The sequence below is a fragment of the Diplotaxodon limnothrissa genome, linkage group LG23 (assembly GCF_057381915.1).
Source record: "Diplotaxodon limnothrissa isolate DT_005_m linkage group LG23, D_limnothrissa_male_GT1.1, whole genome shotgun sequence".
NCBI classification, from domain to species: domain Eukaryota; kingdom Metazoa; phylum Chordata; class Actinopteri; order Cichliformes; family Cichlidae; genus Diplotaxodon; species Diplotaxodon limnothrissa.
In genome coordinates this window covers 20541694-20558033 of record NC_140617.1, presented here as the reverse complement: position 1 = coordinate 20558033, position 16340 = coordinate 20541694, and the positions used below count along the sequence as shown (strand labels likewise).

The 16340-nt window shown below is 42.4% G+C and overlaps 1 protein-coding gene across 1 annotated transcript in view; it reads right to left on the bottom strand.

Moving 5' to 3' along the window:
- Positions 1 to 16340, bottom strand: part of LOC146607956 (uncharacterized) — a 50725-nt gene that overhangs the window by 21588 nt on the left and 12797 nt on the right. The window contains exons 6-8 of the mRNA XM_085348632.1: positions 8336 to 8767; positions 6755 to 7195; positions 112 to 375 (exon numbers count right to left, since the gene is read on the bottom strand). Coding sequence (XP_085204758.1) covers positions 112 to 375; positions 6755 to 7195; positions 8336 to 8767 — 1137 coding nt within the window. The remainder of the gene's footprint in view (positions 1 to 111; positions 376 to 6754; positions 7196 to 8335; positions 8768 to 16340) is intronic.

Sequence of the window (16340 nt, the reverse complement as noted above, 5' to 3'; positions counted from 1 at the left end):
GATCACAGAGACAAAAGAGCAGAAATGATGAACACCAAGAACCAAAGATTCAAAGTGGACAGCAGATAAATGGTGTTAGAAGAACAAGAGAGTCATGATTTCACTTCCTGCCTCAGACTGTGTAGTTGTGTTGTGTGTCTAAAGAGGAGAGCAGCTCCTCTGGCAGACATCTTGCTGGGTGTGAGGATGAGATCCACTTTAGAGCCACACAGTTTGAGAACTCTCCCCACAGACCAGCAGCTTTTCCTGTTTAACTCTCCTGTTAACAGCAGCTGGAACCCCAGGAGCTGCAGCAGAGACTCCAGCTGCTGGGCCTCCTCTCTGGATCTTACAGACATGGATGTACACACTCTCTGGAAGAAGTCTGGATCACAGCTGAAACACAGTGGAGATGAAATGAGAAAATATAGGATGAGCTACATTGTTAAAAACCATATTATGTACTAATATGATATTGAAAACAGAACTTTTAATGTAATAATTTGGTAATTTCTAGATTATTGCTATGCAATTACAAAAGTAATAACCAGTTAATTTACAGTACTATCATATCAAAATTCTGCTATAACCATCCATCCATCTATCCATCTATCTATATAAACATCTGTGCTGAGTATGGAGTGGAAGTCCTGAGGTCAAAATGGGAGACACCCCCTAGGATGGTCGAAAATGACCATGTGAGGGTGAAGCTAACGGTGGTCCCAGTGGTAATTGGAGCACCCAGTCAGTGACCCCCAAACTAAGCGAGTGGCTCCAGCAGATCCCAGGATCAACATCCGAAGAGGGCAGTCCTAGGAACAGCAAAGATACTGCGCAGGAGCACAGGAGCTCTCAGACCTTTGGTAGACGACCTGAGCTTGAAGGATAAAGATTGTCCTGCAGGAGCGAGAGGGAATTATTTTTTTTTTCATGCAAAAATTCTGCAGTCCAGTTTTCAACAGATTAGGTGAGGGGGTCGGAGGTATGGTATACTATATATACTATATGGTATACTAATATCCCAACTATCCATCCCCAATACATTTTGTAGTGGTTTATTTCTAATAATAGGCATTTTTTCAATATGACAGCCCGTAATTTTTCAGTATGCAAGCAGGCAGCTTGGTGCTACTTGCTGCAGGAGGCTGGATCTTTGGATGTCTAGAGGTCAATCAGTGATGAAGGCGCAACAGGTGGGTGGTGTTGAAACCCCCACAACCCTGAAATGGACAAGCGGAAGAACATGGATAGCATCTTGTATGTCTGATTTTATTGTGAAGCACTTTGTGATTTTTATGTGAAATGTGCTATATAAATAAATTTTACTTACTTACTTATCCTTTTAACTACCCCACCAAGAAAAATGAAATGGAGTTTATGTTTGCATTTCTCATTGACTTGGGTGAGGAATAACCACAATCACATACTTTTTTCAATAGACTCTATAGTTTTTAAAATATTGATATCTACCAAATGGTTGAGATGTCTCTTAATAGTTTACGTATAAAATGTTATTCAAGTCACTGGATATAGTTTATTTCTAGTAGTATGTGACTGAACTTTGCTGGTAAAGGAAAATTGTGTATTGAATAACAAAATATTGCATTTAAAAAGTGATTCAGAACAAAAATACTCATATTTGTCCCTCTGATTAAATGCTAGTGCAAGATCTGGACCAAGCTGAAACTTGTGAAGAAGTTGTGACAAAAGAAATCAGGGAGGGTGGGAGCATCTTTTTCTCTTCACTGAAGGTAACATTAAAGATCATGGATTCCCCTTGATATAGCAGCAAGTCGTGGATGATACCAAATTAACTTGCTCGACAGAACAATTTAAAGCCCCACTTATCTTGTTTGTTGGCAATATAAACTGAAACTGAACTATAGGCGGAGAGCCCCAGCCCTTGCGCTTTTCTATGAGGCCATGAACTCAGAAACACTGTGCTTGTATGTGTATGGTATCAGAAGACACCGCTCATGAACAATGTCTGAGCAAACACACAAATTCCCTTAGTGGTCCCTTGGACCACTGTAAGCAACATTAAGATAAGATAAGATAAGATAACCTTTATTAGTCCCACACGTGGGAAATTTGTTTTGTCACAGCAGGAAGTGGACAGTGCAAAAGTTATGACGCAAAAATTAGAATACAATAAGAATAAATACAGTACACAACTGTACAGAATAGAATAAAATAATATACTATATACAGTAGAATAAAATAGAATAAAAATATACAATAAGATAAAAATAGAATACGAATGCTATATACAACTGAGTAAAAATACAACGATGCCAGAAAAGATTATTGCACTTAGTGTTATTGCACATGTGTGGATGTGTGTGTTTGTTCAGTTAAAGTCTTTGTTGTGGAGTCTGACAGCAGTGGGGAGGAAAGACCTGCGAAATCTCTCCGTCCCACACCGTGGGTGCCGCAGTCTCCCACTGAAGGAGCTGCTCAATGCTGTCACAGTCTGCTGCATGGGGTGGGAGACGTTGTCCAACAGGGATGACAGCTTAGCCGCCATTCTCCTGTCACTCACCACCTCCACTGGGTCCAGAGGGCATCCTAGAACAGAGCTGGCCCTTCGGATCACCCTGTTCAGTCTCTTCCTGTCCCCAGCAGAGATGCTGCCGCCCCAGCAGACCACACCATAAAAGATAGCAGAAGCCACCACAGAGTCATAGAAGGTCTTCAGGAGTGGGCCCTCCACCCCAAACGACCTGAGTCTCCGCAGCAGGTACAGCCTGCTCTGCCCTTTCCTGTAGAGGGCGTCTGAGTTATGAGTCCAGTCCAGTCTGTTGTTCAGATGAACACCAAGGTACCTGTAGCTGTCCACAGCCTCAATGTCCATACCCTGGATGTTCAGTGGTTGCAGTGGAGAATGCTTGTGCCTGCGGAAGTCTACCACCAGCTCCTTGGTTTTACTGGCATTGATCTGGAGGTAGTTCAGCTGGCACCAGTCCACAAAGTCTTGAGTCAGTCCTCTGTACTCCTTGTCGTCCCCATCAGTGATGAGGCCGACTATTGCAGAGTCATCAGAGAACTTCTGCAGGAAGCACTGGGTGGAATTGTGGGAGAAGTCTGCAGTGTAGATGGTGAAGAGGAACGGAGCCAGAACCGTTCCCTGTGGGGCCCCCGTACTGCAGACGACCCTGTCCGACACACAGCCCTGAGTCCTCACATACTGTGGTCGGTCGGTGAGGTAGTCCAACATCCAGGTAGTGAGGTGATGGTCCACTCCAGAGTTCTCCAGCTTGTCCTTCAGAACCGAGGGAAGAATGGTGTTGAAGGCACTGGAGAAATCAAAGAACATGATTCTCACAGTGCTTCCAGCGGTCTCCAGGTGAGCGAGGGAACGATGTAGGAGGTGAATGACGGCATCATCCGCTCCAATGCCAGGCTGGTAGGCAAACTGAAGTGGGTCCAGTGATGAGCTTGTTAGGCAATTAGACATGTGCACTGTGGTCACGCCAGCATCGAATCCATGCAAGTAACATGGTTTATTAAAATAATCAAATTACAGCATTTACATTTATGTTAGACTACTTTTAATTAACTGTTTTAGCCCACTTAAAATGAAAATTTAAAAAAAAATCTTGTTCATGACCTGTGTAGTATGTTAACACTTTTGGAAGTAAAAATAACTTGAACTCTAATTTTGAAAATACAACTTTCTTTTCTTTTATAAAGCTCTGATTTGTATTATGAGTATGAGTCTGTGGTCTGGGAGGTAGTCCTGTAACTCTGTCTGCAAAATACAGTATATAATGACCAATGTTGGGCAATTAATTATATAGTTACTTCATCAAAAAACTGAGTTTTGCAAACAACAACGTTTTCTGCAGCTGTTTACCTAAAAATGCAGCCAAGGCTTCTTTTTTTTTAAATAAACATTTCAAACTATTTACAGAACAATCAGCTGTTCTGCATCAAAATAATTTCTGTCCACTATGAGATAAAGGAGAACAACAGCCTGATACCTGCAGGCCTGACAACAGGAGATGTATCACTCCTGTAACATTCAGCAGTCGCCTCATTGCTCTGACACACACAACGAAACTATTGACTACACTACACACTAACTACACAAGATTTGCGCTAAATGTTGCAAATCTCTCACATCTCAAAACCGGCGTCACTCCTAAAACTTCCCCCCTTCCTAAACAACTAAATGCCATGTTGCCATATTATTTTTTACTGGTGGACATGGTACATTTTTCCACCAACAGGAAAGGGTGGGGGTTTTTTTGGATTTGTTTTTGCTCACAGGCGGAGAGCGCTTTTGAGCGCTTTCCTTATAAAACGTGTTTTTACCGTTTCTTCAGTAAATATAAACAAAGATAGTATTCAGGAAGAAAACCAAACATTGCAGATATTTTTATCATAACTCTGGTTTTACGTGGCCTATCAACACAATTTAAAAACTGGTATAAAGTCCACACTTTTTCCGTCAATTGTTCCATCTGTCCTGCTCACATCTCCAGTAGTTGTACACGTTGTCACTAACATGGTTTAACTCCACATCAGCCACGCCACTTTGCTAGCTAAAACACTGGTGTTGGCACATAAGGACGCTGTCATAGCCTGTCAACGACGTTGATTAGCTGCGTATATACGAATGTGAATCGCATTATTGGCTGGAGCAGCCAGTCACCAGTCACTTACTGACTCACACTGCAAGACAGAATGAATTGTAAACGTATTTACTTTGATTTCAATTGAGATTCGATTTTTTTTGTTCGCAATGCAGATTTTCTGTGCGCGGAGACCGTGCCAGTAGTGCACGATTGCGCACGTGCGCAGCTTAGAGGGAACATTGCTCATGAATCAGTCACAGGAGCACATGGTCTTGAGCCATAGACTTGTTTAGTGTCCGTCTAGTAATTGTGAAACATTTAATTATAATTTTGACAATTTCCAATATTCATTTACAAGCTAGTGCCATTTAATTAAAAGGGAATTATTATTATTATTTTATTATCATAATTGATAATTATGATTTCCAGGTTTACTTTTTAATTTTAAATATTTACTAATGTTGACTCAGAAAGTTAAAAATTTATAAATAAATGAGTATTTATTAAGGAATTTATTGAGGAAATTCTTTCAGCATATTCTTGCTGTGCTAACACTTAATGTGATTAATTAACAGCAATGGATAAGGAAATGGGTCCAGTAGATTGATTCTATGGCAAATAATTAATTTTAATAACATTTACGTTAATGTTTGAATTAGCAAAATAAAGTGAAAACTCAACCATTTGGTTGAGAACTTTCTGAAGAAATTTTAAACATTTAAGTTCTTTTTTTTTCTGTCAAGTTAAATACTTCTGTTCACTAAGTCCTCTAACACTATCATATGTCAAAATTATTACTATTATTACTATTGCTAGGAACCAAAGTTTAATCCAAAACTTTGCAACTAAAATTTTTCTTTTGGTTTCTGACTTTCTGGTTGTTAGAGCAGAAAACAAACCAACCATTTACATCCAGAGTGCCATCAGGTGGATTTTTGTCAGCATTACAAACCATAACCACATGGGATAGATGAATCAATTACTTGGAGTCTTCTTCTTCTTATTATATATAGGGACTCTTGTTTCTGCCTTGTCACACTACTATTACCACTTTATTACACAGCTATATTTCCAGATTATTACTCACAGTTTTTTGGCTCCTATCATTCCATCCATCCATCCATTCACTTCCGCTTATCCTTTTCAGGGTCGCGGGGGGCGCTGGAGCCTATCCCAGCTGTCATAGGGCAAGAGGCGGGGTACACCCTGGACAGGTCGCCAGTCTGTCGCAGGGCCAACACACAGGGACAGACAACCATTCGCACTCACATTCACTCGCACATTCACACCTAATGGCAATTTGGATTTTCCAATTAACCTATCCCCACAAGTTGCATGTCTTTGGACGGTGGGAGGAAGCCGGAGTACCCGGAGGGAACCCACGCAAACACGGGGAGAACATGCAAACTCCACACAGAAAGACCCCGACCTGATGGTGGAATTGAACTCAGGACCTTCTTGCTGTGCGGCAACAGTGCTAACCACCGTGCCACCGTGCTGCCTGCTCCTATCATTCAATTACATAAATTTCAACATAATATTGCTCAACTATAACCATTGTTGCTATTATGATATTACTTAAATATCAAGTGGTCATTAATTTAGTACATGTATAATAATTACCACATCATAATGTTCTTCTGTTTGCCTTATTACCCTACGATTACCCCATTATTACCGAGCTGTAACAGAAAGTGTAAACAAAATTACCTATGCACCACCTTTTTCACCTGAGCTCAGACAATTAAGGCAGAAACTTTAGTAAACTCCTCTCTTCACTTTCTTCTTTACATCACTTTCTTGAATTTAACATCTAAATCAATTCATTCTACACTCATCAAATCTAAATCAAATCTAACCTTGTTTATTTTATAAACTGTTGTCCTGTTTCAGCATTAAAATTCATCTGAGATTTATAGAAAATATGAAACTTCATAGCAACAAACAGCTGAACAAGTCAGTGAAACACAGTGGTGTACTGAGCACGTTTCCCTCTGAAATATGACAGAGTCTGAATACATTTACAATATGATCCATGTAGATAAAGTCACAAATATGATGCTGATGACAAACAAATAGCACAAGACAAAATCATCACTTTACCATTTATGGAGCTTCAAATATTTCCATCACTTCTTTTCACAGCACATCTTTTCTTACAGATATTTGACTCATGTGAAGAAAATTTCATTTACCTGAGCTGTGAGATATAAGGCAGACACTGCAGGAAACTCCTCACTTCACTCTCTTCATGTGAGCAGCCTGTCAGCTTCACTTGTTTCTTCTCTGGTTGGAGTTTCAGCACTTCCAGGAGGATGGAGGTCTTTCTCTCTGAGAGGTTTATGGACCAGACTGCAGGAGCTGACTGGAAAACTGACTGTAATGATGGAAGGACACTCAAGCCTGTTTTAGTCTCATAGTCCTTCATATGGGAGCACATATCCAGCAGGAAGTCACACTGATATTTCTTCAGATCATCATCCATGTCAGCGTTAGTAAAAGGGAAATTTTGATATGTGCACACTGATGATAACAGCTCCAGTATCTTCTCTCCTGTCCGCTGTTCTCTCTCTGCTGCTGCACAGAACAGATTCACAAAGAACCTGATTTCTTCATCTGGATCCTCAAAATCAACACTGGAACAATCAGAAGGAAACATTTAGTGATGATTAGATGTGAGCTGCATAAAAACAACCACACACTACTGATGGACTCCATCTTTCCTTCCTGTACATAATGAAGCTCCATGTTAAACACATCTTCCATCAGAGCAGCTGAACACTGTTTTACACTCTTACAACACAAACACTCATCCTGCTCTAACACATCTGCTACATCTGCAGGTGGACACACAAAGTGATGAAGACTCTCTGCTGTCTGAAATCTTCATCTGCTGCTCACTATAGAGCTGCTACCATCATCATCATCATGCTCAGTAAAGTTCAACAAAGTCAGGAGATAAAGTGCAGCTTCATGTAACTCATTCATTTACTGAGTTACTCACTGAAGGACTCATTGAGTTTGCTTTCATGTTGTTTCCATGGCGATGATTGATTCAGGTTTCTGGCTGTATCACTGCAGCATAGAGATGGTTCACAGCTGCTTTGATTTTGAAGCTGCTCTCATTTTCAAAAAGCCACAAACAGTTTGAACCTTGACTTTAAACACTTGATGTCACGTTGTTGTTGTTTTAAGAGCAGCTTTAAACAGGACTGACTTGTCAGCACTGAGCTACGTTCTTCTTCTTCTTCACATCATTTCATGATTCTGCTGCAGGTCAAACATGCAAGTTTCCATCAAACACATGTGTGCACTCCAACACTCTCCTCTCTGCTGCATGAGCTCAGTCACATGCTCACCTTCATTCACACAACTTACATCAGCTTATTGAATTTAACATGAAATCAATTCATTTCTTCACCTATCAAATCTAAATCAAATTCAACCTTTCTGATGAGAAACTTCTTTACTTTAGATCCTGTTTCATCTGAGATTTATAGAAAATATGAAACTTCACAGCAACAAACAGCTGAACAGGTCAGTGAAACACAGTAGTGTACTGAGCACGTTTCCCTCTGAAATATGACAGAGTCTGAATACATTTACAATATGATCCATGTAGATAAAGTCACAAATATGATGCTGATGACAAACAAATAGCACAAGACAAAATCACCACTTTACAATTTATGGAGCTTCAAATATTTCCATCACTTCTTTTCACAGCACATCTTTTCTTACAGATATTTGACTCGTGTGAAGAAAATTTTATTTACCTGAGCTGTGAGATATAAGGCAGACACTGCAGGAAACTCCTCACTTCACTCTCTTCATGTGAGCAGCCTGTCAGCTCCACTTGTTTCTTCTCTGGTTGGAGTTTCAGCACTTCCAGGAGGATGGAGGTCTTTCTCTCTGAGAGGTTTATGGACCAGACAGCAGGAGCTGAAAAAACTGACTGTAATGATGGAAGGACACTCAAGCCTGTTTTAGTCTCATAGTCCTTCATATGGGAGCACAGATCCAGCAGGAAGTCACACTGATATTTCTCCAAATCATCATCAATGGCAACAAAAGGGAATGTATCAAATCTGCACACTGATGATAACAGCTCCAGTATCTTCTCTCCTGTCTGCTGTTCTCTCTCTGCTGCTGCACAGAACAGGTTCACAAAGAACCTGATTTCTTCATCTGGATCCTCAAAATCAACACTGGAACAATAAGAAGGAAACATTTAGTGATGATTTGATGTGAGCTGCATAAAAACAAACAAACACTACTGATGGACTCCATCTTGTCCTTCCTGTACATAATGAAGCTCCATGTTAAACACATCTTCCATCAGAGCAGCTGAACACTGTTTTACACTCTTACAACACAAACACTCATCCTGCTCTAACACATCTGCTACATCTGCAGGTGGACACACTGCTGAAGGGGCAGCTGCCGCTTGTTGGCATAATAAGGTCTCTCCCTTTTTAGTGACGCCGGGAACTGGTGAAAGGGGAAGAATCGGCAAGACAGCTGGCTTATCGACAGGAGACTAGCACCAAACCAAAAGAAATACTGCGAAAACACAATAGAAAAAACATAACCTGAACAGTGTGTCTGGTCCGAGTGATGTGTGGGATCACAAACCCATCTCTCTGGGATAATTACATTAATAAACTCTTTTTCAAGAGTTTCAGATTATTTAATTAACTGGTTAAAATCTACTGATCTTCTGATTAATTCCCATTGCAATCTGGAAATATTAAAAATGTAGGTATTAATATCTCTCCTAAACTTGCAGATTTAACTAAATTAAACCACATCCCACTTTTAAATAAAATAAAATGCAATCTGGAGAGATGGAAATCTCTACTCATGTCACTCATTGGAGACTCATTATAACTCCATGGAGGGGCAAATGTAATATGACAAGACTCTGGATTGAATAATGGCTCGATTTCTGATTGGCAGGGCATCCGAGGGGATGTGCGACGCTGGTGTGCATCCTGCCTAGAGTGTGAGCTGGTTAACCAACCAGCCATTCCAAAAGCTCCTTTGACCATTCAGGGAGTTCCCGTTTGAGCACATTAGCATGGACCTCATTGGGCCATTTCACCGAAGTACACACAGATATTACTTTGTATTAGTTCTGGTGGATTATGCAACACAATATCCCGAAGCGGTGCCATTGAGTACCATTTCTGCAAAGAGAGTAGCACAGGTACAATTTCAGGCCATCTCACGTGTCAGTATGCTGAAAGAGATACTGATTGACCAGAGCATGTCTTTCATGTCTTGCGCACTAAAAAAGCTGTACAGCTTACTAGATATTAAATCAGTTTGTGCCAGCATTTACCACCCGCAGACTGATGGGCTGGTGGAGTGCCTGAATAAGGGTTTGAAATCCATGATTCATAAGTTCATTGACGAGAATGAATGCAATTGGGATCGCTTATTAGACCCTCTGTTGTTTGCAGTGCAAGAGATTCCCGAGGCCTCCACAGGAATTTCTCCCTTTGAGTTACTGTTCGACAGAAAGCCATGGGGGATGTTGGACCTGATTAAAGAAAACTGGGAGGAAGGTCCAAACTCAGCGAAAAATTAGATTCAGTATGTCCTGTACTTGAAAGCAAAGCTGCAGATATTATCACAGGAGAATTAGCTCCAGGGTCACGAACATCAGCAGTCCCTTAGTTTGGCAGGGCTAGACTCAACACATACAGGGAGTGCAGAATTATTAGGCAAGTTGTATTTTTGAGGAATAATTTTATTATTGAACAACAACCATGTTCTCAATGAACCCAAAAAACTCATTAATATCAAAGCTGAATGTTTTTGGAAGTAGTTTTTAGTTTGTTTTTAGTTTTAGCTATTTTAGGGGGATATCTGTGTGTGCAGGTGACTATTACTGTGCATAATTCTTAGGCAACTTAACAAAAAACAAATATATACCCATTTCAATAATTTATTTTTACCAGTGAAACCAATATAACATCTCCACATTCACAAATATACATTTCTGACATTCAAAAACAAAACAAAAACAAATCAGCGACCAATATAGCCACCTTTCTTTGCAAGGACACTCAAAAGCCTGCCATCCATGGATTCTGTCAGTGTTTTGATCTGTTCACCATCAACATTGCGTGCAGCAGCAACCACAGCCTCCCAGACACTGTTCAGAGAGGTGTACTGTTTTCACTCCTTGTAAATCTCACGTTTGATGATGGACCACAGGTTCTCAATGGGGTTCAGATCAGGTGAACAAGGAGGCCATGTCATTAGTTTTTCTTCTTTTATACCCTTTCTTGCCAGCCACGCTGTGGAGTACTTGGACACGTGTGATGGAGCATTGTCCTGCATGAAAATCATGTTTTTCTTGAAGGATGCAGACTTCTTCCTGTACCACTGCTTGAAGAAGGTGTCTTCCAGAAACTGGCAGTAGGACTGGGAGTTGAGCTTGACTCCATCCTCAACCCGAAAAGGCCCCACAAGCTCATCTTTGATGATACCAGCCCAAACCAGTACTCCACCTCCACCTTGCTGGCGTCTGAGTCGGACTGGAGCTCTCTGCCCTTTACCAATCCAGCCACGGGCCCATCCATCTGGCCCATCAAGACTCACTCTCATTTCATCAGTCCATAAAACCTTAGAAAAACCAGTGTGGAGATATTTCTTGGCCCAGTCTTGACGTTTCAGCTTGTGTGTCTTGTTCAGTGGTGGTCGTCTTTCAGCCTTTCTTACCTTGGCCATGTCTCTGAGTATTGCACACCTTGTGCTTTTGGGCACTCCAGTGATGTTGCAGCTCTGAAATATGGCCAAACTGGTTCTCAAGTGGCATCTTGGCAGCTGCACACTTGACTTTTCTCAGTTCATGGGCAGTTATTTTGCGCCTTGGTTTTTCCACCCGCTTCTTGCGACCCTGTTGACTATTTTGAATGAAACGCTTGATTGTTCGATGATCACGCTTCAGAAGCTTTGCAATTTTGAGACTGCTGCATCCCTCTGCGAGATATCTCACTATTTTTGACTTTTCTGAGCCTGTCAAGTCCTTCTTTTGACCCATTTTGCCAAAGGGAATGAAGTTGCCTAATAATTATGCACACCTGATATTGGGTGTTGATGTCATTAGACCACACCCCTTCTCATTACAGAGATGCACATCACCTAATATGCTTAATTGGTAGTAGGCTTTCGAGTCTATACAGCTTGGAGTAAGACAACATGCATGAAGAGGATGATGTGGACAAAATACTCATTTGCCTAATAATTCTGCACTCCCTGTATGCAAAACGCAAGGGTGGCGGGGCTAAACTCAGGCAATTTTCATTGGGAGACAAAGTGCTTGTATTACTCCCTTCTTAAAGTTCAAAGTTACTAACCAAGTGGCAAGGACCCTTGGTGGTCATATTGTCATGGTCCTGGGTCTTTGACCCAGTGTTTTGAGTTTATTGTTATTATTTTCCAGTTTCTGCTGTTTTGTATTTGTTCTTAGGGTTTGAGTTGTGTGTTTAGTGTTTCTATCATCCCTACGTGTGTCCTTCCTCTGTGTCCTGTTCGTGTCCCCGAGTTGGTATTGTGAAACAGTCTGTGAGTTTCTTGTTTTACTTTGTAAGTTTGTGTCTCATTATGCCCATTAGTTCCAGCTGTGTCCCCTCCTGTCTGCCATTTCCTAATTACCTGGTGTGTGTATTTATACTGCGTGTCTGCCTGTGCTCCTTGTCGCGTCGTCTGTGTTTCTCTGTGAATCTTCTGTGTATTTAGCATTATTCCGTGCTTCACTGTCTCTCTGCTCCTTGCCCCGTGTCCTCCTTTTGTGTTAGTTTTCCCATTTTAGGTTTATGTTCGGTTCTGCCCACACCTTGGTTATTGTTCACTGTAAATAAAACTCACTTGCACCTCCGCCACTGTCTGCTATTTGGATCCTCCTCCTCACCTCCACACTACTGCTGCCCCAGTCATGACAGTACGACGTGACCAGCATGGATCCAGCAGACTCACGTTTAGTGTCAGTGGGGAAGTATCTCACGCTGTTGTGGAATTACTATGGGAGGATAATCCACACTGCCGACCCCTACAACAGGCAGCTGGAGCTAGTTTTCTTTGATCATTTCTTGTTGTCCACTGCCTCCACTGTCACTTTCCTGGACATTAATGGACTAAAACGCATAATAACAGCTCTGAGAGCGAGGCTGAACTATGAACTATTTGGCATGGGCGGTCCTGGGAAGGAAGATTCAGCTGCCCTTCTGGAAACCTTCGCCGCTTGGTGTTCTCGGCGCCAGCAGCATTTTTCACCAAGGTTTGTGGCCAAATCTCTCAATCCACTTTTAAAGAAGAAATGCTACCCTTGCCATCATCACCCTACCACACTTCCTCTCACACCTGTGGTATTGACGGGAGCGGTGGCCATTTCCACACCGCAGCAGGAGCAGCCGCAAAAGCGTTCTACCTCCTTTCTTTCAGGCACCCCTGCTTCCTCTTCCACAAGGAAGCAACAATCGCACCGCCGGCGCATCACCCCGAAACCGGAGTTTGGCACTTCAGCACGCCCGGCTGTGGTGAGTGTACAGGACACTGATAGTGTTATTTCTGACTTTGGGACTTTGTACTCTGGGGCTGAGTGTTTCGTGACAGGGGATAGTACTCCCAGTGATTTCCCCACTTCACCTGCTGCACGTCTGTCAGTGCAATCTGTTCAGCCATCAGTTCAGTTAGCTGCTCAGCAGCCATTAGCTCAGTCAACGCCTCCACCACAATCAACTCCGCTACCGGTAGCTCAGTTTTCAGTTCTGTCAGCCTCTCAGCCACCATCACCACTGGCATCATTACAACCTTTACGGCAGTCCATAGCGCAGTCAGTAGCACAGTTAAGTGCTCAGTCACAGTCTTCGCTTGCCCCTTTTCAGGAGGCTGTGCCTACTCCACACATTTTGGACTGTTTTTCTAGCATTCACCCCAAGCAGAGAGACAAGCATACTAATACTGACATATTTCCTCATGAGCTGGCTAGTTTTCAGACTGTAACTTGCTCCAGGGCCTCCTCAGAGGCTGACTTGCAGCCCTCAGTGGACTCTGGACACTGGAGGCTAAGAAGCCAGATGAGGACTGCACCCGGCTGTTGCTCCCTGAGCAGGGTCAGTGCTCCGCGCAACAGCAGTCTTCCTTATGTGTGCCAGAGGCCCACGTGCCTACTGGTTCTGCGGCAGCTTCCGCTGAGGGGTCCTGTGAGCCTCCTCAGCCTGCTGCTTCCACTAGGGGGACCGAGGAGCCTGTCCAGCCATCGTCTGCCTGCGGCTCCCACGCCGTTGCCTGCGGCGCCACCGTCTGCCTGCGGCTCCCACGCCGTTGCCTGCGGCGCCACTGCCTGCCTGCGGCGCCGTTGCCTGCGGCGCCACCACCTGCGGCTCCCATGCCGTCAGCTGCGGCGCCAGCCTCCGTGTCCGCATCCTCGGCATCAGCCTGGTCCAGCAGAGTAAACTTTTGTATCATGGGGTTCCCTTTTGTTCTGGTTTTGGGGGGGCGGGGGGGGAGTTGATTTTTAATTTGGGGGTTTTTTGGGTTTTTTTTGTTATTTTCTGTTTTTCCTTTTTCACTTTTTTTCTTTTTCTTTTATCTGTTTTATTGTTATCATCCGAATTTTAATGGCCTAATCTGTCTTGATATGTCTTTGTATAGGTTGGTACTTGCTGTATTGGGCCTGATATGTGAAATTACATGTGTAAAACTTCATAAATAAAGAGGGGGGAAAAAAAGAAGAAAAAAAAAGAAAATTACAGCTGAAGCGGAACTGGACACTGCAACATGACAATGACCAAAAGCATACGAGCCAATCCACCAAGGACTGGCTAAAAACAAAGAAGAGAGTCCTGGAATGGCCAAGTGAAAGCCCTGATCTTAATCCCATTGAGATGCTGTGGAGTGACTTGAAATGCAAGAAAACCCTCAAACATCTCACAGCTGAAAGAATTCTGCATTGAGAAGTGGATTGAGGAGCTTCGGATCGATGTCAGAGACTGGTAAAAGGCAACAAAAGGCGTCTCACTGAAGTTATATCAGCCAAAGGGGGCAACACTAGTTATTGGGGGGTAGGGTGTCCAAACGTTTTCCACCATTAAAAGACACATTTTTGTTCATCTCTTTTTCTTTTTTTTTTTTAAATGTGTAAAAATTGTTTAATTTTTGTTGTTTAATTGCAATTAAGTCACTTTCTTTTCCAGTAGTACATGAAAACATGATTGGACATTGATACGTGAACATTTAATAAAGAGTCGATTATTTAATGGGGTGTCCTAATTTTCTCACATGACTGTATATCACCTCAACCTCCTTAACCCTTGTGTGGTGTTCATATTTTTGTTACTCAGCCAGTGTTCATGGGTCTGGTGGACCCGCTAGAGTTTTGGCTTTCCAAATTAACACTATCAAACAATTTTATGTTAAATTACTCAACAGATGTTTACTTCATCCCAATTACAAGCCATATGAACAGCAAACATAGTTATTTTTTTCCCTTTACCTTTGTTAGATCACATTTATGAATTAATGTGCTTCTCGTTTTTTTTTGTTTTCTTTTATAAAATGTTATAAAAAATAAATCAGTTATAATCAAGTGGAGTGAGTGGAAAGACAACACATTTACACGTGAAGCAATATGTTTCACAACTAAATGGCATCAGCTGCTCATCAATGGTGACATTAGGCCCAGGGTTGTAAAACAGGGGGAGGTGGTGCACACACTTATCCCACACTGTCCTGATGGCAGCTAGCTTGTCTCTCTGCCGTCGAGCTGGTCTGTCGTCTCGGTTATCAAAACGGATAATCCTGGAAATTTTGTGGAAGTTTTCCAGAGACATTGATGCACGGAAAGGTTCTTGCCGGTTTCTGCATCCCACAGGATTCTGTGGATTCCCCTTTGGACCTCAAAACTCCTGCAAGGATAAGAACCCCAAAGTAGGCCTGCAGATCAATTTGGTCCATCTCCTTCCACCTCTCTCCAAAAACACACCGTCCTTCTAGATTACTGCAATCCAGAATAATTTTCTGGATGGAATCTGGGATGAAAAGCTCAAATGAAGACTTGATGTCCTGCACATGAGTAACTGTCAGCCGTGTTGGCCCTGGCTTATTACAGTAACAGCTCTGCAGGGTGGCTCATTTCTTGGGCAAGAAGACCATTCAATTTCACCAGTTATTGACATCCATATTTCTTCACTTGCTGTCTGGTGGGCTTGTTCTGGTCCTGGAGCTGGCTGCTGATGGGGTACTCGTCTTTGTTTTGTTACTAAATGGTGCTCAACCTCATCCTCTTCTTCAAAGTCACTGTCAGACTCTGAATTTTCAGAAATGTGAAATATTCTGAAACCTCTTTGTCAACATCATCCTCCGAAGCCCCTCTCTCTTCCAAAATCAATTGGATGGCCCTCGCAGCAGATAATCTTTTGCCATCTTGATCAGTTGTGATAAAGAACCACACTGGCAAAGTCTTATTTATAGTATTATGCCCCTAATTTGCAGGTGGGACAGGGTATGAGAAAATAAAATTTGGATCCCTCAAGAAAGAGGGTAAAATGTGTGGGAATGTAAGAGCAGACGGTGTTGATAGTTGAATTTTCAACAATGTGGCAACTTTGTGCGGGAGCAGGAGGGGAAGAAAACACTATCAGCAGCACCAGAAAGGAGGAAGACAGAGTGTGGGAACACAGGACCTACACTTTCAACACTTTTATTAGACCTGGGTCCAGTGGACCCGAACACCTTGTATGTAATGTAAATGCGTGGGGGGAGGTACAG